Genomic DNA, 24,723 nt, shown 5'->3' with positions numbered 1-24,723 from the left:
TCATTTAGTACCAAATTTTTTTTTAGATTATATTGTAATTAGGTGAGAAAACCAAAAGAGATTTTATATATATATATATAAAGTTTTAGTTTCATTAATTAAAATATAATACATTTATTAACAAATGTTTTACAATTTGACGCTTGTATAAAAATATATACATATACAGTGTAACATTATCACTCTGTTAGTTTCGTAAAAACACTCAATTTTCGCTTGATTCTTGCACTTTTGTTCAATTCTATATTAAATTCCTGAGATATATATATCTAATATTACACTTGCAATCTTCTGTAGATTATTGTCGAAATAATAATAATAATAATAATAGTTGAATGATTTATACAATGTTATATGAAAATATTTTCGTTCACTTCATTATGAGATACTTTTTTCTGGAATTCATGACATATTTTTCTCTGTTCTTATAAACTATAACAAAATATTTGTAAATTCCCAACATTACTCTTATATAACATTAAATAATATAAACTATTTTACTCATGAACTCTATAAGATTTAATGATACTCTCTTCTAGCGACACACAACAATTTAATTTAACACAAAGTTTTCTGGCCTTCTTGATTAATTTTTCCAGAATCACCTTCTTGTCATTGCTCAAGAGATCCCTTAGGTAATGAGTTTTCTCTCCACTCTCGTCAAAGCACAGATTGTGCAACTTTTCGAAAACACAACACACATTCCTTCCTGATCCATCCAGCATTTTTGCTAAATTTTTTGGTTTAAAGATTTTCTTCACAGACAGAAAATTGTTGAAATAATTGATCTCACCGAAACACAATTGGTGGAAATGTTGAAGCAGAGAAGGAGCCTTGCTCCCCGTCATTGCCAGGATGTTGGCCAAGTGACTGGGCGTGAAGCCCGCTTGGAGAAAGTCATTGAGAAGTGCGCTGCTCTCATTATCTGCAAAACAAACGTCGTGAAAGTCTCTGAGAGTATTGCAAATATTGGATCCAGATCCATTCAGAATTGCAGATAAATGACTGGCGGTGAAGGATTCCTCGGCGTGCAGAAAGTCCCTCAAGTATCCCGTCGTCTCTTCCGCGAAGCAAAAGTCGTGAAACTCGTTCAAGTGCGCGGACGCTCCGCCGATTATGAAGCACAAGTCGAATCTCGTGAAGCCGGCGTCGAAAAAGTCATTCAAGACCAATTTCACGTCGCCCTGGTGATTGAAGCAAGTTCTGTGCAGTTGTTTCAGGTTCGCGGACGCAGAGACTCCCGAGCCGATCAACAAGCAAGACAAGTTCCTCGCTCGAAAGCCTGCATTCAAAAAGTACGTTAGCAACAGTGACGGTTTCTTGCCCTTGCGATCGAAGCAAGTTCTGTGGAAATTTTCGAAAGCGTCCTGCACGTGACTGCCCGACCCGCTCAGGATGCCCGACAAGTCGTCCAACGTCAAGTCCGTTTTCTCAAGAAAGCTCTTCAAGTGTTGCGTTTCGTTGCCCTCCTCGTCGAAGAAGATGTCACGCAATTTTCTGAAGGCCTTGACAGCCTTCGTTCCAGCCCCGGCGAGGATAATGGACGCATTCAGCAGAGAGAATCCGTTCTTGGCCAGGACTGTCAGGTACTGCGTCTTGGTGCCCTGCGCGTCAAACCACAGATTGTACAGATCCACAAACACTTTGCAGAGATTGCTTCCGGCTCCGACTAGAATGCTCAAAACGTGATTGAGGTCGATTCCCTCCTTCGCGAAAGTCTCCAGGTACCTCGACTTGTTGCCCTGCTTAGTGAAACACAGACTGTTGAGATTTTTAAACACGCCGACGGCCTTCAACTCCGTTCCACTCAAGGCGCGACTTATAATGCCCAACTTGACTCCCTCCTTCTCGAAAAGTTGGACGTGCTTCCTCTTCTGTCCACTCTTATCAAACCACAATTCGTACAATTCTTTCAAGACTGACGGAGAATTCATCCGCGTTCTGCTGATGATGCCGCAGAGACTCTTCAGGTCGACTCCTTCTCTCTCCAAAGTCTGGAAGAGTAAAGTCTTGTTGTCGCTCTTGTCGAACAAAGAATGGTACAACTGCTTGAAAGTTTTGGCCGCCTGGCCTCCGCACTTGTACAAAACGCCAGACATGTCGCTCAGAGTGATTCCCTCCCTCTCCAGGGCCCTGAGGTACGGAGTCTTCTCGCCGGCCGAGTCGAACCAAAAGTCACACAGGTCCTGGAAAGTCTTTGCCGCATGAACGCCGGCATTCTGCAAAATCTGAGACACTTCGCTCAGGCTGATTCCCTCCTTCTGCAGACGCTCCACGTTCTCGGACTTGTTTCCCTCTGAATCGAACCAAAGATCAAAAAGGTCCTGGAAAATCCTCACCACGTGACTGCCGGAAGTGTACAAGATGTTGGACAGACTGGTGAGCCTCACGCCTTCCTTCTCCAGAGCCATCAGGTAGTGAGTCTTCCGCCCTTCCTCGTCGAACCAAAGGTCGTACAGATTGTAGAAAGTCTTCTTGACCGTCACACCCGAGCCGAACAGAATGGCACACAGGTAGGTTACGTTTATGCCGCTTTCCTCGAGAATCGTCAAGCAGTGGTTCTTGTTCCCTTCCTCGTCGAACCAGCAGTGGAATATCTCCTTGAAAATCTTGACGAAGTTGATCTTTATTCCCAGCAGCATCTTGGTGAAAGTGTTCAGACTTATGTTCTCCTTGTCCAAGACTCGCAAGTAGAGCGTCTTCTTTCCGTTGGCGTCGAACAGCAAGCTGTACAATTCCCTGAAGATCTTGGGCCCGAACGTGTTGGTTTTCGTCAAGACGCACGAAATGCTGCCTATGGTAATGCCGTTCTTCTCGAAGGTGGTCAGCTGCTGGGTCTTGTTGCCCTGCTCGTCGAACCACAGGTCGTACAGGTCCTTGAACGTTTGCCCGGCCTTGGCGCCCGCCCCGCGCACGATTTTGCAGACGTCGTTCACTTTTATCTCGGCCCTGCTCAAGTTCTCCAGACATTGGGTCCTGTTGCCCTGGGCGTCGAACCAGAGGTGGTACAGTTCTCTGAAAGCCTCCGCGGCGCTGACGCCGCACCGAGTCAGAATGCTGGCGACGACGGCCAAACTGATTCCCTCGCGATCCAGGCTCGTCAGGAATTCAGTCTTGTTTCCCTCCGCGTCGAACCACAGCTGGTACAAAGTTGTGAACGCTTGCGCCGCATTGTTTTTCGCCGATGTCAATATTTTAGCAATGCACGAGACATTGATCTTGTTCGCCTCGAGAGTGAGCAGGTACTGCCTCTTGTTGCCCTCCTCGTCGAACCACAGGTCGTAGAGACTCTTGAAATTCTCCGCACCTCTGGAGCCGGACCCGCACAGCACTGTGCACATGTGGCCAAGGCGGATTTTGTGCTTCTTCAGACTCTTCAGGCACTGCGTCTCGTTGCCCTCGTCGTCGAACCAGAGGCTGTAGAGGTCCTTGAAGGCTCTCGCGGCATTGCTGCCCGACCCATGCAGAATGCTCGAAACGGTCGACAGATTTATGCCTTCTCGCTCCAGAGTCTTCAGGTAGAACGTCTTCTCTCCTTCAGAGTCGACCCAGAGATTGTAAAACTCTCGGAAAACACTTGCGGCGACTGGACCTGCGCTGTGCAAAATACTCGTGAGTCTGCACAAGTCTATTCTTTGATTTTCCAAATTCTTCAAGTAATAAGACTTATTTTCTTTCTCGTCGATCCACAAGTTGTACAGCTCCCTGAAGCTCTTCACCGACAAGGTCAACGATCCTTTCAATATAAGTGACATGCCGCCGAGACTGATTCCCTGCCTCTTCAACACGTCCAAGTACTTCTTCCCGTCGCCTTTCACCAAGAACTCCAGCAGCGCGTAATACGAAGGAGTTCCCTCGATCGCGATGCCTCTGCCGAATTTCATCTCCTCGTTGATGCTTCTCACCTGGATTTCGGACTCGAATTTGTTGCCTTTTATCTCCTCCGTTAGCCTGTCCATGACTTCCTTGGACACAGGGCTGAATTTGTAAAACTCGGAGGAACGAATCATTATTTTCTGCACTTCCTCATCAGTGAGAAGAATTCTGTGCCTGTCGATTTCCTCCTTAATGATTCTGTTCAGTTTGTAAGGTTTAAAATCGTTGATGGCGAGCCACAGTCGCTTGAGGAAGGTGTCCCTCCTGAGACCCGGAAGTATTCCCGTTTTCAGTGAGGGCACTGCCTTCAGGAAATTCACTAGATTCTCGGTTCTCTCCTCCACTGTCAAATTAACGCCTGTATTCCTGGACAAACTCTTCATTCCCGACAAATCCATGTCCATCTCATTATTTTGTTGTTGCAGCAAATCCTCATCTAGAAACAGTGCTCGCGTCTTCACCACGATGTCACGTAACACTTGAGTCACGTTTAATCCACTTTTTATTATTTTCTTGAACCTTTTCCTCTTCTCTCTTTGCGAGTCGAAGCAAAAGTTGTGCAGTTTTTCAAATATGGGACAGACATTGACTCCGACTCCAAACAATATTTTGGACAACTCGCTGGCCGTGAAGACGGTTTCCTCGGACAAGAAGTCATTCAGGTAATTGTCCTTGAAACAAACCACGTGGAAATTGACGAACACGAGCGAGGCATTGCTCGCGGACATTGACAGTATGTTGGACAACTCTTTCGCAGTGAAGCCCGCTTTCAGGAAGTCGGTAAAGATCTTCGACTTCTCTCCATCTTGGTCGAAGCAAACGTTGTGGAAGTCTTCGAAAGCGGTACAAACATTGACCCTCGATGCGTGCAGTATTTTCGTCAAGTTACTCACAGAAAAGCCCCCTTCATCGTTCAAGAAATCGTTCAAATAGTGCTTCGTGTCGTCGCTGAAACAAAACTCGTGAAACTTTTCGAGATGGTTTGGCGCTCCACTCAGGAGGCTGCAGAGATTTCCAGGTTTGAAGCGGACACTAAAAAAGTCCCTCAAAATTGGCGATATTTCTCCGTTCTCATCGAAGCAAATGCAGTGGAGTTTCTTGAGAAGAAACGGAGCGCGAGTTCTCGTTCCACTCAGAATGGACGACAAATTGCTGGGCTTGAAGCCTGCTTCGTCAAAGTGAGTCAACAATTCCGACCTGTTGCCTTCATTGTCGAAAAGTAAGTCGTGCAACCCTCTGAAAGCGTCCGTGGCATTCATCCCCGTTCTGCTCAAAATACTCGACAAGTTGTGGATCTTAAAGGGCTTGTAGTCGCCGTCAGCTTTTCTTCCCATAAAGTGCTTCAAATAGTTTTTCTGCTTGCCCCTCTCGTCGAAGAAGGTTCTGCACAGTTGCATGAATGCTCTCGGCGCCTTCGAACCTGCGCCGTGCAAAATGCTCGAAACGTTCGAGAGGCTGACCCCCTCCGTCTCCAGGACTCGCAGGTATTGCGTCTTGTTGCCGTCTTCGTCGAACCAAAGCTGGAAGATGCTCGTGAAAGTCTCGGCCGCCTTGTCACCTGACCCGTTCAGAATGCTGGACAAGTTGGTCAGACTGATTCCCTCCTCCCGCTGAAGAACCCTGAAGCAGTCCGTCTTGTTTCCATCCCGATCGAACCACAAGTAGTAAAAGTCTCGAAAAGCCTTCGCCGCATTCGTTCCAGCTCCGTGCAGAATGCTCGAAATATTCGCCAAATTTATTCCCTCGTCCTTCAAACTGCCGAGGAATTTCGTGACGTTCCCTGCGTCGTCGAACCACAGTCGGTACAGATCCGTGAACGCCGCAGCCGCCTTCGTTCCAGACCCACTCAGGATGCTCGACACGTTCATCAGGCTGATCCCCTCCTTCTCCAGAGCCTCCAGGTAGAGCGTCTTGCTGCCGTCCTCGTCGAACCACAGGTCGTAGAGGGTCTTGAAGGCCGCGACGTTGTTGCCCGATCCGCCCAAAATGCTCGAAATGGTGTTCAGATAGATTCCCTTCGCCTCCAAGTTCTTCAGGTAGTGCGACTTTCCGCCCTCCGCGTCGAACCAAAAGTTGAACAACTCCTTGAAGGCCGAGGACGCGTTGGAGCCGACGCCGTGCAAGATGCACGCGACGCTCGACAGCGAAATGCCCTCGTTCGCCAGCGTCGTCAGGTAGTGAGTTCGCTTGCCGATCGGAGTGAACCACAAGTGGTACAGGTTCCGGAACGACTTGGCTGCGTTCGCGCCCGCGCCGTGCAGAATGCTCGACACATTCGACAACTTGATTCCCTCCGTCTCCTCCAGGTGCGTCAGGTACTGGGTTTTATTTCCCTCCGAGTCGAACCAGAGGTAGTACAGGTTTCTGAAAGCCTTCCCTGCGTTCGCTCCCGACCCGTGCAAGATGCTGGAGAGACTGCTCAGACTGACTCCCTCTTCCTCGAGGGTCTTCAGGTACGGCGTCTTCTTGCCGCTCTCGTCGAACCACAGACTGTAGAGTTCCTCGAACGCGGCGGGGGCCTTCGCACCGGCGCCGCTCAGGATGCTCGACATCTTGGACAGCTTCACCTCCTCCCTCCGCAGCGTCTTCAGGTACCGAGTCTCTTCTCCCGTCTCGTCGAACCAGAGGCGATACAACTCCTGGAAGACGGCGGGCGCTCTGACGCCCACCCCGCTCAGGATGCTCGACATGTTGGTCAGGCTCACGCTCTCCTTGCTCAGAGCCTGCAGACACTGCGTCCTGTTGCCCTCCTCGTCGAACCACAGGTCGTAGAGTTGGGTGAAGGCGGCCGGCGCCTTGGCCCTCGTGCCCGTCAGAATGCTGGCCACGGTCGTCAGACTGACTCCCTCCCGCTTCAGAGTCTTCAGATATCGAGTCTTCCTCCCCTCGCTGTCGAACCACGTGTGGTAGAGGTTCTTGAATGCGTTCGGCGCCTCCGACTTCGATTTATTCAAAATGCTAGAAATGGTGGACAGACTTATTTTCTCGCGCTCCAAAGTCTTCAAGTACTGTGACTTGTTTCCCTGCTTGTCGAACCACAGGTCGCACAACTCTTTGAAGGCTGCCGCCGCCTTGCCCCCTGACGCGCCCAAGATGCTGGACAAGTTGTTGGCACTTATGTCGTGTCTCTTCAGCACGGCCAAGTAGTGGGAGCCTTCCTCTTCGAACAGAAACTGCAGGAACTGATTGAATGCAGCGGTCCCCTCGCTGCCAACGATGCTCTTGGCGAAATTAATTTCCGCCGTTCTGCTGCTGCTCTCAACTTTCTGGAGACTGGACCGACCAGACTCTACGTCCTGCAAGAGCTCCCGCACAATGTCTTTGGTGATTGGTCCGAACGCACGGGACTCCAGCCAGCGCAAAACTACTTCGCACAACTCTTCGTAACTGTAGGGACTGTCAGTCGAGTCGACTTCTGATTTCATCGTTTCGCTCACTTCTCCGGGCTTCAGTTGATCGACGGCGAAAACCAGCTTGTCGAGAAACTTTTCTTTCAACTCCATTTCCTGCTCAATAGAAAGCCTTCCCTCGTCTCTTTCAGTTTGCAGAGAGAGCGGCAACTTTAACTGATTGAAAACTATTTCCCTAGTCTCTCCTTCGGCAAACTGATAGAGACCTTTCTCATTGACACACGCACGTTTCAACATTTTAAACTTCTTTTCCCCGAAATCAATAGCTGTTAATTTTAATGAACAGTAATCCTTTGATCTCCCTTTCTTTAATGTGTTCTCAGTTGTCAGTTCGAGTTTGCCGTTTGTGTAGAGTAAATAGTACTTGACATCTTTCGCCGAGTCTTCGAGAAAAGAAGAAAAGTGCTTATTAATAGAAAAAATATCCCTTTCTCTCCTTCTCCTGGCAGAAAACAACTGAGCGTAATCGATATTATTATCCGCTTGAAAAGCTCTTACTGAGATAATTTTACCTTTATAATTGACATCGATATTGTAAGTGGACTTTTTCTCTTCAAAATTAACGGAAAGAACTTTTTTGTGCAAAAACATGTCATGAATGAAAAACACGAGTAAATTGAAACTGTACAGAATGTCAGGCACAGTTAGAGAATTCACAACTTGTTTATTATTGAGGGGAGCTGACAACTTTTTCAAAACCTTTTCTTTAAGCCTCGTGTAGTCTTTACTGATGACGTCGTTTTCTTCAATTTCACTCTTGACGATGGTCGCTAGTTTCTCTCTGCTCGGCTGATTGACTGCCAAAACAAATTTGTCGAGAAAAGCTTCTTTCAACACTTCCTCCGAAAATTCACTGTTACTTATTTCTCTCTTGATGGGAGCGGAAAAATCTAGCCTCCTCAAAAGTTCCTCTCTAGTCGTATCATCTTTTAGAAATTGATAAAACTCGCATTTATTTCCTCTCCTCTGACAATCATCATCCTCATCATCATCGCCATCGTCGTCATGGCCATTGGTAACCAAAAAATCATGAAAACCCGTGACATTGTCAAAATCTACGCTAATGAGTTGGAATGGATAAAATTTTCTGGCTCGAGTCTGATTCAATTTCCCGTCTATTGTGATGTCTAATCCGTAATTCGTGTAGACAATAAAATACTCTGACTGATCTACCGCACAATTTGAATCGTTGATAATGCTCTTGACAAAATTATTAAGATAATTGTTCATTGAAAAATTTCCTTTAACTTTAGAAAATAATATATCATAACCAAGTTCATTGACAACATAAAACTTGTCAACATATTCAACTTGAACTCGAAAACAAGTTTCCGAAAGACTAAGCACAACATCATGAAAGTGAGCGCTTTGAGAATTTTTAAACTTGACAACTGCGGGCGAATACTTTTCCTTGTGCCTAGATTTTCTGAGTAAGCACAAAATGGACAATTCCAACCGGAACATTAACGCAATTAAACGATGAGAATAGTGAAAAGCAAACTGTTCAGTTGCACAGGTACTGTCGATTTCGTTGGTCAACGTTTCATCAAACTCATCTTTTGAATTGAAGCAAGAATTCGCGCAATTGATTTCTGTGCGCGGTCGTTTCGATTCATCGCAAATGACCAAGGAAGAGTTTTTCCGCTTTGCAGATTTCAAGCCTGATGCTTTTGTATCAATGCCATTTTCATTGAGCAATTGTTTCTTAGGGCTTTGTGATCCAACTCTGTCATCATCTAATAAAAGAAATTATTTCATTTTTTAGAAAAATATTAATTAATTAATTATGTAGGTATTAATAAATATCTAAAAACGTACCACTTTCTTCCTGCAAATAGTCTGGTGGATATATAGTTTGATCTTCTTCCTCTTCGTCTTCATAACCATTTTCATAAAATACATCTTGCTCAGTTAAAGAATAATTTACTTCTTCATCTTCAGATTCGTTTGTTTTCAATACTTTTGTGGGTTTGTCGTAATCCTCATTATAGGTATCACGTCTTCTTTTGGAATCCATAATCATCTACTCTTAGAGGATCTCCTTTTATAAACAAGAAAAAAGTTTATAAAGTAATTTTTCTAATTACTAATGTACTATATCTACTTTCATTCAGTCCATTCACACCAGCAAATTTCTCCTTTTCTTTTATGTTTTTATTCTCTATAAAACAATAATCAGAAAAGTTTTTTGTATGCAAAAAAATTAAAAAAAAAAAAAAACAAGATTATACAAGTGTTGGATATTAGGTAAGTTGTTATATCAAAATTAAAACGTAGCATGTACTAAAAATTATGACTCTTCTTTTTTAAATTAGACACGAAAATTATTTAATTTATAAAAAATAATATTAAATTTAAATAGATACTTACATTAATTGAAAAACACTTTTTTTTTATATATCTTATCAACTTCGGCATATCAACAAGTGACGATCGAAATTATTGTTCATAATCTTAACTTAAAAGTACAACGTAACTAACAAAAGACACAATTATTTTTTCACAAATTTTGTATATTTATTTTTCAAACACTATTTATAATGTATGCTTCTGTTTTTTTGTACAAAATGTAGAAAAAGAATATACAAAAATAAATATTCTACACATATACTTGATGAAAATTGTGCACGTGTTTTGACAACTGAATGCTGCCATGAAATATACGCTTGCAAGAGTTGAAACCACCAACATAATATGCAGGCCAGGGTTGGGAACATTAATGAAAAGTCAAATGTATACCTGTGAACTCTACTTAAATTTCTCGTAGGTATGCGCAGAAGGCTACTGCGACTTTTTTTTCTAATTTTTGAAATTCTCTATGATAATTGGAAATAATTCATTATTAAAAGAGTTTAGTTTAGATTAATTTAAAAAAACAAAACACTTTGGCAATTTTGAAGAAATTTATTTTCCCTGAATACATTATTTATACGTATTATTACTTGATTAAAAACAGTTTAAGTTCTAGTATCTCATCAGTTTATAAAAACTCCACCTGGAAAATATTTGAAAACAATTTGAAAAGAGTTAATGAATAACTATTAGTTGCTTTGTTTGTGCAAAATTCGCGGTGGAGAAGTAATACTTGTGCGATATATAAATGTACCTATATAGTCTATGTAATAAATAATTGTAAACCGATAACAACTTAAAAATAATAATCCAACTTATTGCTCCGTCAATTAATTAACTAGTTTCTTATTCTTTTGGGGCAAGTATTGTCGTCTTATACTCTTGTCACTGGCTTTAATATACGGGATGTAGTTGGTTTTAAAAAAGCTTCTTCAATTAAGGCGATAAGACCCTGAAGGACTTTGTTCTCGTCTTCCTGGTGATAATATAAAATCGAATCGAGCATTATAATAACCGCCATCACAATCACAGAAAATGTTCAAACGTCAATAATACTGTTTCGCTTCTTGTCTACGTCAGTTACGTCTAAATCGTTTCCTAAACTTCCGACTCTTCTCACTTGTCCGGTCGCCTTCAACTTTTCCTGCATTTGAGCCAAAATATCCTGCATTCTGCGAATCTAAAGAAATTAGAAACAGTGGTTAGTGAGAGGTTAAATTTCAATTAGGTATGAGCTACGTTCACATGGTTCACATTACCTCTTCATCCTTTTGCAAAAGTAGTCTGTCAGTTTCAGAAATATTGTTGTCGAAATGCGGACCGGAATCTCTTTTTAGCTTACTGAAAATGAAAATTTTAAGTTGTGTGCGATTTCATTTTGCAGCAAAAGTTAAAAGCAGAAAAACTATGAAGAAGTAATTTCGTTTTTCTCTGATGCTAATGATTTATGTTCAAGTGCCAAAGACTCTTTGTGTTGTACAAACATATATAATGATGTATAAAATAATATTATTTACATGCGTAAATACCTCCTTTCCCGGATCGCCTGCTGGGATATTTGGGAAATGCATTGAGCACGGAAGTTTTCATAGTGCACATCTTGCGTGACATCTTTCAAGTCTTGCATATGCGTCGAAATTAACATTGTCCTTAGTTTCACGAAATCGCTGTGCTTCGGATTCTCCACTGAAAGAGAGGGGAATGAAATTGCGATGTTGGAGAGAACCTCTTTTAAGTAGAAACAAGTACCTTCGACAACTCCCCAAGGATACTGACGTCCGCGAACTTTCCGCCCAGCAACTTCTAAAACTGTCGAACTGCCTACAACAGCGAACGGCACACACGCCTTCAACTCCTTGTCCTGTTGCTTGAATTCCTCATCTTCGTCACTGTCGCAGTCGGGGAACTGATAAATCTAGTAAGAGAAGACAAACAAGTATCAACACCTCGTTTCAGAATTGTCAAAAAGGAGAACGCCTTCATTTGTACCTGAATTTCATGTTCCTCAATGTCAGAGAGAATTCGTTCCTTCAGCTTCTTCACTTCCTGCGTGGTGAGAGTGTCCGCCTTGGCAATCACTGGCACGACGTTTACTTTGCGATGCAATCTCCTCAGCACCTCCAGGTCCACTTGCCTCAGCCTGCATTGCAATTTCGTGCATTAATAAGACTTTCGTTCACTTTGTGCATTGAGCGAGGACGACGAGAAACTCACCCATGTCCGTAGGGGGGGATGAAGTAGAGGCAGCAGTGCACCCTGTTGTCCTGGATGTTCTTCCTGTTCAACCCGCTTTCGTCCGTAAAGTACTGTCGAAATTGCTCGTCGATATATGACGAACAGGCCTTCCACGTGTCCTCGCAATTCACCGAATCTCCAAAGCCTAAGGTTGGGCATTAGGAACACTAATAAGTCGCAATCACATCAATCAATAACAAAGTCCCGAATATGAATCAAAATTTATTACCCGGAGTGTCGACGATGGTTAATCGCAATCTCACTCCTCGCTCCTCAATATCCATGGTCTTCTTCTCAATGGACGTTGTCTTTTCTATTCGTTCTAACAAAAATGTAATTATTTTTTACTTTCGATAAAACTGTTATTGAATCCTATTAAAAGAATGGAGAATAATTTTACCAGAGACATCGGGAATTCGCCGATCTTTATAGAGGTCTCCAAGGAAGAGACTGTTTATTAGGGTCGACTTTCCCAAGCCAGTCTCACCCAGGACCATCAGCGTGAATTCGAATCCCCTTTTCACTGATTTCCTGTGCACTTGTTCCGGGAGAGTCGCAAATCCAATATAGTCCCTGTCTTGCTGAAACAAATTTAACTCGATTTTAAATGGGTTCCTCTTTTTATCATTGCTTTTCAATTGCTGTCAATTGATAAAAGTGCTTTTAATACAAATCTTGCAATTGTCATCTCCACTGCAATAAATCAGTAAAAACGATTTTTCGAGCATAACAATTATTTTATTTTTAAACAATTCATTTTTAGTTTACCTTTACTGCAAGTTTTTCAATATTTATATAAAATCATACTAATTGCAAAAGTTATTCTTAAAATCAATCAAGTTTATTAACACAAATATTGTTATTAGAAATTATAAAGATGCGAGAAAAAGGGAAAGTAAAAACAAATAATTGATGTCAAAAATTGGAAATAGTTTTTTAAAAACAGTTCAACCCAAAAAAACTAGTTCGGTTAAAAAAAAATATATTTATTTTTTGAAAGAAAATAAAGCAAAACGTATTGACCTTATTTATTTGCAAGAAACAGTCTTTCTGAGTAAACGGTGCAAAAGAATCATTATAAATACATAATAATAAAGGAGATAATTTGTCAACTTGAAGAATATTGGAATAAATATTCGTAGGAATTGAATTTTCGTCAACAGTTTGAAAATACGTTTTTAAAAGAAAACATACAATATACTTTACAGTGCCAGAGAAACGTGAAATTATCCTACGTAAGAGTCATTAAAAACAAGTATACATAAGAGGAAAATCTGTAGTCAATCAAGAAAAGTGGTGTTTGGCTAATAATTATTGAGGAAAACAATAGTCGGAATACAATAAGACTTTTGTACTTACCGCCTGACATTGTGACAGCAATAACAAACAACACTAGCCGGCAGCTCGGCTAAATCCGAGTGTTTAGGGTGGGCGAAGTGCGTCCCTTATTACAAATTGTCAAGACGAGCGACTGGGCTGCGCTGGCGCACCCTCGCACTGTCGAACTGTCGATCAATAGTGACCTTTGCAGAGCCAAAATCATTTTCCGAGCTTTCCTCATCCTTCACTCAATTCAAAGTGTCGACATTCTTAATGTTGTTCCAATTGCAAACACTTTGGATATCGCTGAGCCTTACATTCTCACACGAAACAAAACTATTCTTCTTTTTTTCACTTCTATACTGATAAGCTACTTTTTAAATTGCGAAATGACTAAAAATTTATTCCTTTTACGAGAAACACGAAAAACCCTTTTTAAAATTTGAAAAACGTTCTAAAATGTCAAATTTGACACTTTACCAACAATGAAATCCAATAAAAATTTATTTAAATGTCGTGTTGAAGAAATATAACTTATCTTTTATCAATCATGTAATATTTTAATTACTTATCTTTTTTTTTATTATAGAGATTGCGTAAAGTAAACAATATAATATACCTACATACTTATTGTTTTCTCAATGTTTTTAGTAAATACTTTGGATAGATATAATTAATTTCCTTTTTATTTTTATCTTGGATTTATTTTTACAGAGAATACAAGGTGATTGACAGAAAATATGTCTACCTCAAGGGAGACAAAAGAAGAATTTTAGGGATCGGACGCCATTGTTTGGTACAATAGGTAGGTACTGTAAACTCAAAAGAAAGTGGTCGACTTTAATACAATTTACTATGAAAATAAATATAACAGTAAGCACACAAGCGTGTAAAATATGTATTACTTGTACGATTGCGTTGTGTAACATTTACAATATAGTTGACAATAGTTTCACTCTATTCCTTAAGCCATTATTTTATTTGCTTGCGATAGAAGAATATTTCATTTCCACTTAATTTCAAGTCGCCAAAAAAAGTTGAACCTTTTGTTTCTTATTTGTCTCGGTAAGTAAAAAGTAAAAATTAATTGAAACATACAATGCTCCTTTCAACAATATAATATTCAAAAATATGTAGTACATTTCAAAGCGAGTGTAATTTTTTCTAAATAACGATTTTCAAGTCATAGCCGCCTTAAAAAAATTGCATGATATTCATTAAATTGTCAAGTACAATTAGCTGTACTGTAATTTTAGTTTTGTGAGTTATTGTAAGAATTATATTTGTCACCTGAAAACAAGACCTTCAAAAAATTTGAAAAGTAAAATCCAGCTCGTATCACAGACAGCTTCCGCTTAAGTACCAGAAAGAAGCTTCGAAGATTGAAAAACTGACGCGTGCTTCTTTGTGTAAATGATGAGTCTCTGCTTTACGAGGAATGGCGCAATTGCTGCATCGGTGCATTGTTATCTTTGAAAGATAAGTGCGCTATACATTTTTCGCATTTTCAATCAGTTCTTCGGAGTAATAGTAAGGGTGGCTCTGAGGCTATTTACACATTCATTGGGGAGTGAATACCATCCTTTTGTTTTAATCTAGACGAGTGGGGATTCAGGATTCACCGGCGGAAGGCTACGACCAGGAGAACCAGGACCGAGCACTCGCTTGGGTCGGACTCTTGCACGTCGGAGAAGATGGAATGGAGCTGGTGGGCGAAGGGGGAATCGATTCTTCAGTCTTTACCTCTAATCCTTGAATTTTGGCCTGCACTTTCTCATTCGTTTCAGCCTGCATCTTCTCCTCGTACTTTCTCACGTCCTGCAGAGTCATGTCGTGCCACTCGTCGATCCAAGCGAACGCCTGACGATGGCCGAGCAGCAGAATGTCTCGAATACACTAAACAAACAGTAAGCAACATTTTCATTCCATCCATTGTATATGTAAATTGCAATTGCATGCAAGAGGCAAACTCACTCGTTGGACAAAGTCTTCAACTCGAGTCTGCATTCCCCAAACTTCGAAGGAAGCATTCACCACTTTGTAGGAGCACATAATTGGTTGTGTTGTGTCTTTCCACCCTTCTATCAACGGACCTCGACCAGTTAGTTTCGATTGGAAGAACTTTGGATCCTAAATGGAGTAATGCAGTGTCTTTACAATATTGTCGTCTTTTCTTCTATCTGTATTTGGACATATTTTAGATTTATTAAAAGATTGAAGATGAAAATTTACCTCCTCCTCTTTATAATGCTTGGCAGTTATTTCGTCATATGCAATATCTATAAAATCGAGTTCTCGATGCACAAGTTCTACGGGTGATAAACCTAAACACTGTCAAAAAATCATTTATTAGAAATTTTATTTTTTTTTTATTCTCTGGTCTATATAATAAATGAATAACTCACATTCTCAGTGGAACCATTGTTATCCTCATACCGTGTTTTAATGTAAATTTGAAACTTGGGAATGAATGAACACTGCAAATAAAATGAATTGTGTCATGGAATACCGCGTTACCGCTTCATCACAACAGTGTAAGTTATAATGTAAAATCAAGTACTTACAGTATACTCTGAGAGGCCAATAAAGACATGCAAAGAGAAAAATTCCATCATTATAGCCATAGGTGTGAAAATTAAAAAGGAAGATGCAAATAGAGAAAATACACTTACCCGTTATTGTGAATGGATAATAATTCCACGCCTTTTCGGTAACGTAAAATATCCTTGGGATTATTGACTGTATCCAGTACGGCAGTTTGCTGAAAAACATTGATTATGCACAAGCTAACGCATAGAATTTTTAATTCGAAACAAATACCTAGAGAAAACAAGACTTACCTCGAGAGATGGATTCTTTTTTCTGTGTATCGACCCTTTCCATGTGTGGGATCCTCACACTCGCAATTCTCCACGACTTCTACGCCTTCGTCGTGGTCAGATTGTTCATGACTGTGTCGAGCAATCATGTAAAGCTGGCCAATTCGATACTGGTTGGGTTTGAAAAAAACAATTATTTACTATGTATTCTGATTAGGATCGATTTGTTTACAATATGTAACAAATGTCCTATACACTCAAAAGACGGAATGAAAGAATAAATTAAATAATATTCGATAAGACGCAATTGTCATAATCGTATTGAAAGATAATAAGAAATTGGTAATAAAAGTTGTAAGTTTTTTTTATAAATAAAAAATCGTAAACAAAAAACATTACCTCTTCGACAGTGAGGGGCATACAAATTCGATATTCCTTTGTTAGAACCATATTAAAGTGTTTCTTTCGAAACTTTGTAAGAAAGTTTACTTTTTCCTCGCTTATAGTTAAATACACAAAATTTGTAAATAATGTTTAAAGTTATTTAGTTTATAATTATAACCTGAAGCCGACAGAAAAGCAGAAACAGTGAGAGCGCGCCGCGATCGTCAGCGACAGACGACACACACACACCTATTGACTTGAAGTTTGCAGCGTTCAGAAAATCGATACATACCAACCTCTAAAAAAAATAATTGATAATTTTTTTCAATTAAACTTTTTCTTATTCTTCTTGTTATTGTATACTTATTGTTTATTATTATAAAAATGCAATTGACAATAAATAATAAATTAGTGTAGTTGAAGAAACAATATTTATTTAATAAAATAATAAATTGTAAATGTTGTAATTTTGAAATTTCGCGCGGTTTAGAATGTTTTGAATTTTTCTTTTCCGATATTGGTACAACTTGTTGAACTGATTATCGGCAATGTCGTATCTTACGTGTGTAATCTTTTAAGGTTGGAGTTTTTGGGAGATCGCACCAGAAATACAGAATAGGTAGTTGTGTAAAATTGTTAATAGGAGAATAAAAGTGTATTAATGTAAAAGGTTGCAAGTCAGTAAAACACTTCGTGATGTGGATAATGAAACATTTAAGATAACGTTGACTTTCGTCATGTTGGAAAGCAGACGAGTAGCGATGTAGCCAGAAAGAAGAGAAATAAAATAAAGAATAGGCAACATCTCACTGAGAATTATAAAGGGGATAAAATCCGAGACAAGTTCGTCTTCTAAATTCTCGCATGAAATGGCTTATCAAAGTTTGCGGCAGGAGTATCTGCATATGCCTGTCGTCACACGGGCTTACACGACTGCATGTGTCATCACTACTCTCGCAGTTGTAAGTACTTCATTCTACTCATTATTGATTTCTTTTTATTTATTCTTGTCAATTCGACTTGTCATTTCCTCCGGCTGGTCCATTTCGCTCCACATTTTACTGAAATTCATCCATATGCAACATTCTACGAGGATGAGCAATTACCTATACTCATGCTCAGAGTTTGTTTACGAATCAACGAATCCCAGCGAGCCAAGTGACAGAAACGTCACACATTCCGTTTCGAACATCTTGTTGTTTTTCTACGTATTTATTTTCCTTCAATTTTTTCCAATCTTGTGCTTCTAATTTCGACAATCAAAATTATTAATAATTTTTATGTTTAAACAATATGAAAACAATGTTTAAATACAATACTTGCAATTAAGAATAAATGCACATTTAATAAGAAGGCAAAAATTAGCCAAGGAAATAGAGTGATAATTAGATATTTATTTGAAAAAAAAGATCAATTGACTACGTAAATTCTAACAAAATTTTTCAAAGATATATTAATTTTCATTCTTTGAAAATAACATATAAAAGCCGTTGGACCAAATCTTTTTATTATAAAAATTTAAATTTATCTATGTCATGTTAGCCTCTTCTTCTCTATTTGTTTTTTTAAAATTGATAGTTGAGGTATTTTTTCCAGGTATGTTAGTGGATTGCTTTTTAAGTTACATTATTGTCTTGTCTTATTTCTTTTAATAATTTGGAATTATTTAAAAGAAAATGACATTATGCTACTTTTAACAATGTACAATTAAGGGTTTATTTTGCAGCAACTGGACCTCGTGTCTCCATTCCAACTCTATTTTAATCCAATTTTAATAATCAAGCGATATCAGGTATGCATGAAAATTGACAAACTTGTTTATTAATAATACAATTGAGAAATCCTTTTAATAATAAGAATTGGCTTTCAGCTATGGCGGTTAATAACGACATTCCTCTTTTTTGGAACTATTGGATTCAATTTTGTCTTCAATATGATATTTACGTACAAATATTGTCGGATGTTGGAGGAAGGTTCTTTCCGAGGAAGGACGGCTGATTTTGTGATGATGTTTCTTTTTGGAGGCGTATGTATGATTGTATCCTTGAAAAGCAACATTTTTCCAGAATCCAGAATTATTTTACTTTACTTAATATTTATCATTTTAATTATACAACAGACATATAATAATTTGGGCTACTATTTTGCTCAACACTTTAATATTATTATTTTCTAAGCCTAGTCGAAAATGGTATTAAATATTTTTCCTATAAAAAGATGTAGTTCTTGGCATTTTTTGTTAATTTATTATTTCTGGGACATGCGTTTACGATAATGTTAGTGTACGTCTGGTCGAGACGAACACCATTCGTGAGAATGAACTTTTTTGGACTTCTCAATTTTCAGGTGACTATTTCGTTGGACTTATTCAAACTGTTTCTAAATTAAATGCCAATTTCGAATCCATTTGTTTTGTAGGCTCCATACTTGCCTTGGGTGCTTTTGGGATTTTCAGTTCTGCTAGGCAATGCCATTTGGGTCGATCTTATTGGCATAGCAGTAGGACATATATACTATTTTACCGAGGACGTATTTCCTCGACTGCGAGGAGGATTTCGCATCCTCAAGACTCCACAAATACTGTAAGTAGCGGACACTAAATAAACGAACTCAATTGATGACAATGCATCATGCGGATTGAAAGAATCTGACAAAGTAGTTCCAAGTTCGGACTAATAGGCAACAAGAAGAAATTGTTGCTATTTTTTGTCCTTGGGTGGCTTTATTGTCGTATCACAATTGATGTTTAGATCTTTGCAATGTTGCAGAAAGACTCTGTTCGATGCGCACAATGACGATCCAGATTTCACTCCACTTCCCGAGGATAGGCCTGGAGGTTTCAATTGGGGACGGGCAGCCAACGTTCAGTAGTGAACGTGTTTCCTACGACAAAATGAAGAATATTTTGCTGCATTAGGATGGAACAGATTTTGCATTTCGTCAGACTGTCTCTATTCTTAAAATACAAGCAGCAAGTTCTCCATCAGTTTGTTACTATATTTTTTGTATACATATAAGTGCGCAGTTAATGTGGAACTATCTGTTGTACATTGTAAATTGTAGTCAAAACATTTTACTTGTTTGTTTCATCTGCCGTCGACATCGGTTCCGGAAAATCTCAAGTGCATGTACTTTGTATTTCACACACTACATGCATCATGTATCGAGCAAGTATTGTTCAAGTAATGTCGTTAAAGGAAAGTGTAAGTTGTATTTAATTTTATATAAGTGCGCTACAAGCAAAACAAGTCATCAAAAGTAAAATAATAATAATAATAATAATAATAATAATAATAATAATAATATTGTGGGTGATGTCAATATTGTTCATCATCAATGTAGCGTTTTGGAATGTACAAAAATTCATTAAAAATTTATATTTGTTAATGGTTGAAATAAGTGTTTTATTTTGTGAGCTAATCAATCGATCACAAGTGCTTTACGAGAATGTCTACTGAGAATAATGTTCTGTTTGAGAACCTCTTTTAAAAAGGAAGTAGGACAACTTAAGTAGGTACTCATTAGTTTCAAATGTTTTCGGTCGTATTGAACCCGTAATTTTAAAAATCTGATTCTAGATTCTTAATTAATCAGTCAAGTTTGAAGTTTCACTAGTATGGCCCTAATTATAAAGCATCTTTTTTTCTTGCTATCAATATTTTTCTACCCTCTAGTTGTTTGATTCAAGTGTTACTTTCAAGTGTTACTTTGATCCCACAGGTCAATTTAAATTTTGAACTTGAAAAAACTGTTACAAACAGAATAATGTACTAATATTTATTGAATATATTAATGAGTAATATTTAGTAGTTTCATCCACACACATTGCACACTTTTTTAAATATGCTCTTCACCGTAAATGTAAATATTGTTTTAAGAAATTCATCCACGTGTACTACAAGGTCAACTGACAACAGTATTATTTGTTTATTCCTGAATAGATATTTATGAAAAAAGATGTGTACTGAAGCTGCCACAACCACTATAACTTATTGATAGTTTTTTGCCAAAAGAAAATTGAACAATTTGAGTCAATTTCACTGTTCAGGTGACTAACATGGCGCAAAATTTGTTTTGACTTTTTAATTTTAATTGATTGGTTTATGAAAGCAAAATTAATATAAGGATTCCTAATCATTTCAACTGAGATCCTGGTATGCGAGTCCTGAGAATTTTTTTGGTGAATTACTCAAAAAGTATGCGTGTCATAAATTTGCTCTTGACTCTGTTTATTGATAAAATTTTACAATTGTATCAATAGAACAAAATACATAGTATCAATGGCTAGTATTTGTAGACCAACAAAACTTTTTATTAAACAACCTGAACTAATACATATAAATAATTTATCAAAAAAGTGAAGGTGGGAATTTTAATTATCAATTGGTAAGAAATTTTAAAAATATAAGTAAACAGAACTAGTCTTATTAGTCTAACGCTGCTTGTGCAATCAGTTTAAACATTTGGGTTTTTCAATTTTATAACTCTACGATCATTTAACATAAATAAAATTGTGCAAGTGGCATAGTAAGTATAATTGAGATGTATATTTAATTTAAAAAAAATGTAATTCACCCAGATATAGCACTGCTTATCTCAGAAAGTTATCTGCACAGAACTTATCATGGAAAACTTGCTTCCTGGAAAAAGGTGCTATCTGGGAAATTATATCCTTTCGAAATTGTTATATTATAGCTGATAATTATTTGGAATTAGATAAAATTGTAGTTTTTAGAGTTATAGAAAATGTGATGACAATTTAATAGCATTCTTTAGAGTTGTGCAGTAAAACAGATTATATTATATTTTACAGATACATCACGCGGTTATAACTTTATAGATTATAACAAAGTGAAAATACTGAGATTGCAAAATGAATGCATTTACTAGATATAATGATGTCTTGCAAACAGTGCAGCTTATACCAATTTTCACTTACTTATACGCACTTGGTGAGTTTTTGGTGATTGAAAATTTCTTGTCAGAAGCCAATGAGACTAAACCGATTCCCACTGTTAATGCTCTGTACGAATACTTGCAATACCATCGCTACAGTCCACACATGAAAGATAAGTTGATTCGACGATTGCTGCAAGGCAGCGACCTTTACGGAGCAAAATCCTATGAAAAGTGTGACGTCACTTTTGCTAACGCCGTGTTCGAGTACATCGTCAGTTCTCTAGTGTTCGACAAGTACCACACTGTCTACGGGTTCTTGGCAGACGTCTTTCTTCGGGCAGAAAATCTGCAAGTAGACAATGTCTTGAGGATGATAAAGGAAACCCTTGCGAGTGCATCGTTCGAGAACGAATACGGCGAGAGCTCGGTTCTAGCTCCCTTCTAAGTGACCAGAATATACTACGACATCATGTTGCCGATGTTTCCTCAACGGGAAGCGAACATCAGCCTAGTGGCTCTTGACTACATTCACGCCCAAGCTGGTTTCATGTTCCTTCGTCCTGGCCGGACACACACCGAATACTATTCCGATTTCAAAGACTACGCGGCTCCAAGCATTCCAGATAGGGATAATTTCTTCGACGAATTCCTGGTGACCGGACATGCCATTGGAAATTTACTCCAAACTCGGAAGAAGAATCTCAAAATGTTGAAAGCTTTCGCGCTTCCGGCTCTTGCCTACTACATTTTTAATTTTAAATATTTGTACATATATGAAGACGTATCGAGTATCGTTTCCGATTCCACTTTTTGGCAGTCGGCTTTCAAGTTTCTATTTCAACACACAACTAAAGCTTTTGACGACATAAAACTTAAATTAGACAGTGACCACAACTTAAAATTGAATTTGGCACTTTCCAGTTTCCAAAGTCCTTCTTCATTGGCAAACACGTTTATGAGCTTTTATTGCTCTGAATTTAATGTAACCGCATTTCTAAAAGATCCTAAAGGCAATAACTGCGGAATTAAAAACCATGTATCTAAGATAAGCAAGTTACTAGAGAGGCAAGTCGACGAAATCGTCAAGCTTTACGAAACATACGATTTTCATTTGGTCCAAGCAGCTCTCGATGAGTGTCCAATCCATTTCCCAAAAGACAGTCAAGTTACTGGAAAGTTGTTAATTCCTCATGACAATGTAGCCGATGGTCATTTTTCAAACTCCAAACAACTGCCATATGACGTGGTCGAATTTTATTTTGCCAAAACTCAATCTTTCGATTACTATATGTTGGTGCGAGAAAACTATAATGTAACATTAATCCAGAAAGCTAATAATCAACAACTTTTTGAAGAAAAAATTGGTTCGTCTTTTGAAAAATTTCGCAGTGAAGCGGTACATGTAATTTTAAAGAATATTAGCGAGAGCATAGACGACACTTGGAAGAACCTGATCAGATACAAAGGAAAACGACTGCAATCGTATCTCAAGTTTTGTGGCGTTGTTCGCCAAGGCAGTCAAAGGTCGTGGAAGAGAAATTGGTGGAAAGAATTTGCTCTGTCCATGGTGCCATTTTTTCCCTGTCTAGCAGGCGCTTCTGGCGCCGTGCACGGAAAGTACAGTTGTGGAGTAAATATTATAGACATTTTAGATAAATTACAAAACGAATCGAAATTAATCACAAACAAAGAAACTGAATCTTTTCTCTTTTCCCATGGAACAACTATTAAATCTGTATTTTTAAAGAATGAAAATGATCAAGTAATACATCAAGTCGTAACACTGGAAGAAGAAGAAGAAGAAGAAGAAGAAGAGGAAGAGGCTGGAATTCCGAAACTGAATGAAGAAGAAATATGGAAGCATTTCAGTTTACACCTAGAAGAACCTGCATTCGAAGTAGCTGTTATAACAGAAGACGAAATACGTTTAGTGAAGGAAATAATTAGTGCTGTAGAAGGAAAGTTTAATTTAAATGTTCAATATACCAAACAAAGTCTCTCCAAGATGGCACTTTTAAAGTCAAGTAGTTTTAGAAACGTCGGTGCCAGTGAGACTGGGAAACGTTTAATTTTCGTCAACACACTTGACAGTGAGAGTGCTACTGGTTATGGCTACAAGTTTCTTTTTGTATCCACGGGCACTGCGGAAATTGCACAATTGAGAACTGATTATGATAGCAAAGATGATATATTTCTGATGCCAACTCAAGATAACAAGACAGTATATGTTGTATTAAATAATGCAAGTCTGGAACGAGAGCCCGATAGTTTAATGTACCAAGTGAATAATCAATTTCGAAGGAAATTCATTAATGTTTCATTCAGTGGAATATCAAGCTATCATGATGATGAGAAATGTGAGGATAAATATTATATTGGAAACTTGTTGCCGTTGAATGTCTGCGACAGAAAATGGCGGTATGAAAGCATGGTCAACAATGAAGAAAAGGCCATAATGCTATTGAGGAACAAAACGAGTCTTCCTGAAGCACTAATTCGCAGTACTTTTGGAAAGTACGTGTTTGTAGACGTGACGGCTTTATGGGAGTTTGCAGTAACTTGGATGAATGACAAAAAATTGAAAGAACCTGATTACAGTGACTTCATAGTGAACGATCCCGATCTTCTGAGGAATCTGAGGTACAGCTTGCGCCTTGAAAACCACACCGTCTCGGAATTTGACGGTAAGTTCAGAACAAATTTGATTTACACGCCCAAAGAAAGACTGAGAATCGAAGAGGGAACCTCGATAACGAATATAGAAGGCAGTTTACTCTGTCAAGTTTGACGAATACTACGCTATTCGAAATTACGCGACGACAGGCTACACGAGAATTGCAGGAGACACGCGCGAGGCGAAGCTGATGAAGATTGCTCTGTACAAGCTGGCCATAAGACAGTCTGACAACCCAGAAGGCGAATTTGAAGTTAAATTGTTTAGTTTGGAAACTAAGCATGTTGATTTTGTCAAGAAAGTGTTGGCTACTAAAAAAAGCGTAACTCTGGAAAAGTTCACATTGTCCCACATAAGTGTAACGTCCGCTATCAGGTTCGCTTCTTACGCAGCACCTGGATTCATAAACGTCATTTACGAAATGGCATTTAGTGGGCGATATTTAAGAGCGAAATTAGAACAATTTGGTGCGTCTAGAGAAAAGCTGGCAGTTCTCTTGCCTGGCAGTGAGTTTGCCATTGCAGATAATGACACGGTGCAAATTGGTGGATTAGGTCATGTTCTGAAATTAAAGTTGACTTTTCAACAATGCAGGGACAATCATATATGGTACAAAAATATCCTCAATGAAATTGCCCGTATTAACCTTTAAAATGACAAAAAGGTATATTAAATTTATACATTTGTAGTAACTTTAAAAAATGTACACTGAAGAGAAAACTTGACATTTTAATCTTGAAAATAAAAAAATATT

The 24,723-nt window shown here is 38.8% G+C and overlaps 4 protein-coding genes across 7 annotated transcripts; 1 reads left to right on the top strand and 3 right to left on the bottom strand.

Annotated features, from left to right (window-relative positions):
• Positions 1-98: 98 nt before the first annotated feature.
• LOC122500820 lies at positions 99-10,083 on the bottom strand. The gene is made up of 3 exons (XM_043609932.1): positions 9,657-10,083; positions 9,105-9,327; positions 99-9,022 (listed from the first exon to the last, which is right to left on the bottom strand). Exons 2-3 carry the CDS (start codon positions 9,307-9,309, stop codon positions 498-500), a joined length of 8,730 nt encoding a protein of 2,909 aa, XP_043465867.1. The 5' UTR covers positions 9,310-9,327; positions 9,657-10,083; the 3' UTR covers positions 99-497.
• A 92-nt stretch (positions 10,084-10,175) lies between these two features.
• On the bottom strand, positions 10,176-13,578 carry LOC122500824 (septin-2). 4 transcript variants are annotated; one of them, XM_043609945.1, is made up of 9 exons: positions 13,233-13,578; positions 12,274-12,450; positions 12,103-12,195; positions 11,853-12,018; positions 11,628-11,778; positions 11,388-11,553; positions 11,156-11,324; positions 10,898-10,979; positions 10,176-10,818 (listed from the first exon to the last, which is right to left on the bottom strand). In XM_043609945.1, exons 1-9 carry the CDS (start codon positions 13,240-13,242, stop codon positions 10,678-10,680), a joined length of 1,155 nt encoding a protein of 384 aa, XP_043465880.1. In that variant the 5' UTR covers positions 13,243-13,578; the 3' UTR covers positions 10,176-10,677. The 4 variants fall into 4 exon arrangements, with proteins under 4 accessions (XP_043465880.1, XP_043465881.1, XP_043465882.1 ...); XM_043609946.1 differs by having other exon boundaries at positions 11,168-11,324; positions 13,233-13,547; XM_043609947.1 differs by lacking the exon at positions 13,233-13,578 and adding an exon at positions 13,068-13,177.
• A 283-nt stretch (positions 13,579-13,861) lies between these two features.
• Positions 13,862-16,646, bottom strand: LOC122500826 (cytoplasmic phosphatidylinositol transfer protein 1). Its single transcript, XM_043609950.1, has 8 exons — positions 16,412-16,646; positions 16,034-16,182; positions 15,866-15,954; positions 15,758-15,765; positions 15,599-15,670; positions 15,426-15,524; positions 15,168-15,323; positions 13,862-15,089 (listed from the first exon to the last, which is right to left on the bottom strand). The coding sequence occupies exons 1-8, from the start codon at positions 16,460-16,462 to the stop codon at positions 14,826-14,828; spliced, it is 888 nt and encodes a 295-aa protein (XP_043465885.1). The 5' UTR covers positions 16,463-16,646; the 3' UTR covers positions 13,862-14,825.
• Positions 16,647-16,933: 287 nt separating this feature from the next.
• Positions 16,934-19,792, top strand: LOC122500797 (derlin-2). The gene is made up of 6 exons (XM_043609898.1): positions 16,934-17,358; positions 18,123-18,188; positions 18,267-18,434; positions 18,620-18,742; positions 18,815-18,978; positions 19,165-19,792. Exons 1-6 carry the CDS (start codon positions 17,266-17,268, stop codon positions 19,265-19,267), a joined length of 717 nt encoding a protein of 238 aa, XP_043465833.1. The 5' UTR covers positions 16,934-17,265; the 3' UTR covers positions 19,268-19,792.
• The last annotated feature ends 4,931 nt before the right edge of the window (positions 19,793-24,723 follow it).

Source organism: Leptopilina heterotoma, unplaced genomic scaffold (assembly GCF_015476425.1).
Source record: "Leptopilina heterotoma isolate Lh14 unplaced genomic scaffold, ASM1547642v1 Lhet_191, whole genome shotgun sequence".
Classification (NCBI taxonomy): Eukaryota; Metazoa; Arthropoda; class Insecta; order Hymenoptera; family Figitidae; genus Leptopilina; species Leptopilina heterotoma.
The sequence above is the reverse complement of the archived record's forward strand: the minus strand, read 5'-3'. Positions and strand labels throughout refer to the sequence as shown.

Coding starts and splice junctions, on each gene's coding strand:
- LOC122500820 (XM_043609932.1), bottom strand. CDS start 9,309: ATGATTATGGATTCCAAAAGAAGACGTGATACCTATAATGAGGATTAC. Junction 9,023..9,104: donor CTATTTGCAGGAAGAAAGTG/GTACGTTTTTAG, acceptor TTCTTTTATTAG/ATGATGACAGAGTTGGATCA.
- LOC122500824 (XM_043609945.1), bottom strand. Junction 11,325..11,387: donor TCCTTGGGGAGTTGTCGAAG/GTACTTGTTTCT, acceptor CCTCTCTTTCAG/TGGAGAATCCGAAGCACAGC. Junction 10,980..11,155: donor GAAAGGAGGTATTTACGCAT/GTAAATAATATT, acceptor TTTCATTTTCAG/TAAGCTAAAAAGAGATTCCG.
- LOC122500826 (XM_043609950.1), bottom strand. CDS start 16,462: ATGGTTCTAACAAAGGAATATCGAATTTGTATGCCCCTCACTGTCGAA. Junction 16,183..16,411: donor TGCCCCTCACTGTCGAAGAG/GTAATGTTTTTT, acceptor AAACCCAACCAG/TATCGAATTGGCCAGCTTTA. Junction 15,090..15,167: donor TTGAAGACTTTGTCCAACGA/GTGAGTTTGCCT, acceptor CTGTTTGTTTAG/TGTATTCGAGACATTCTGCT.
- LOC122500797 (XM_043609898.1), top strand. CDS start 17,266: ATGGCTTATCAAAGTTTGCGGCAGGAGTATCTGCATATGCCTGTCGTC. Junction 18,435..18,619: donor TTGGAGGCGTATGTATGATT/GTATCCTTGAAA, acceptor AAAAAGATGTAG/TTCTTGGCATTTTTTGTTAA. Junction 18,979..19,164: donor CTCAAGACTCCACAAATACT/GTAAGTAGCGGA, acceptor GCAATGTTGCAG/AAAGACTCTGTTCGATGCGC.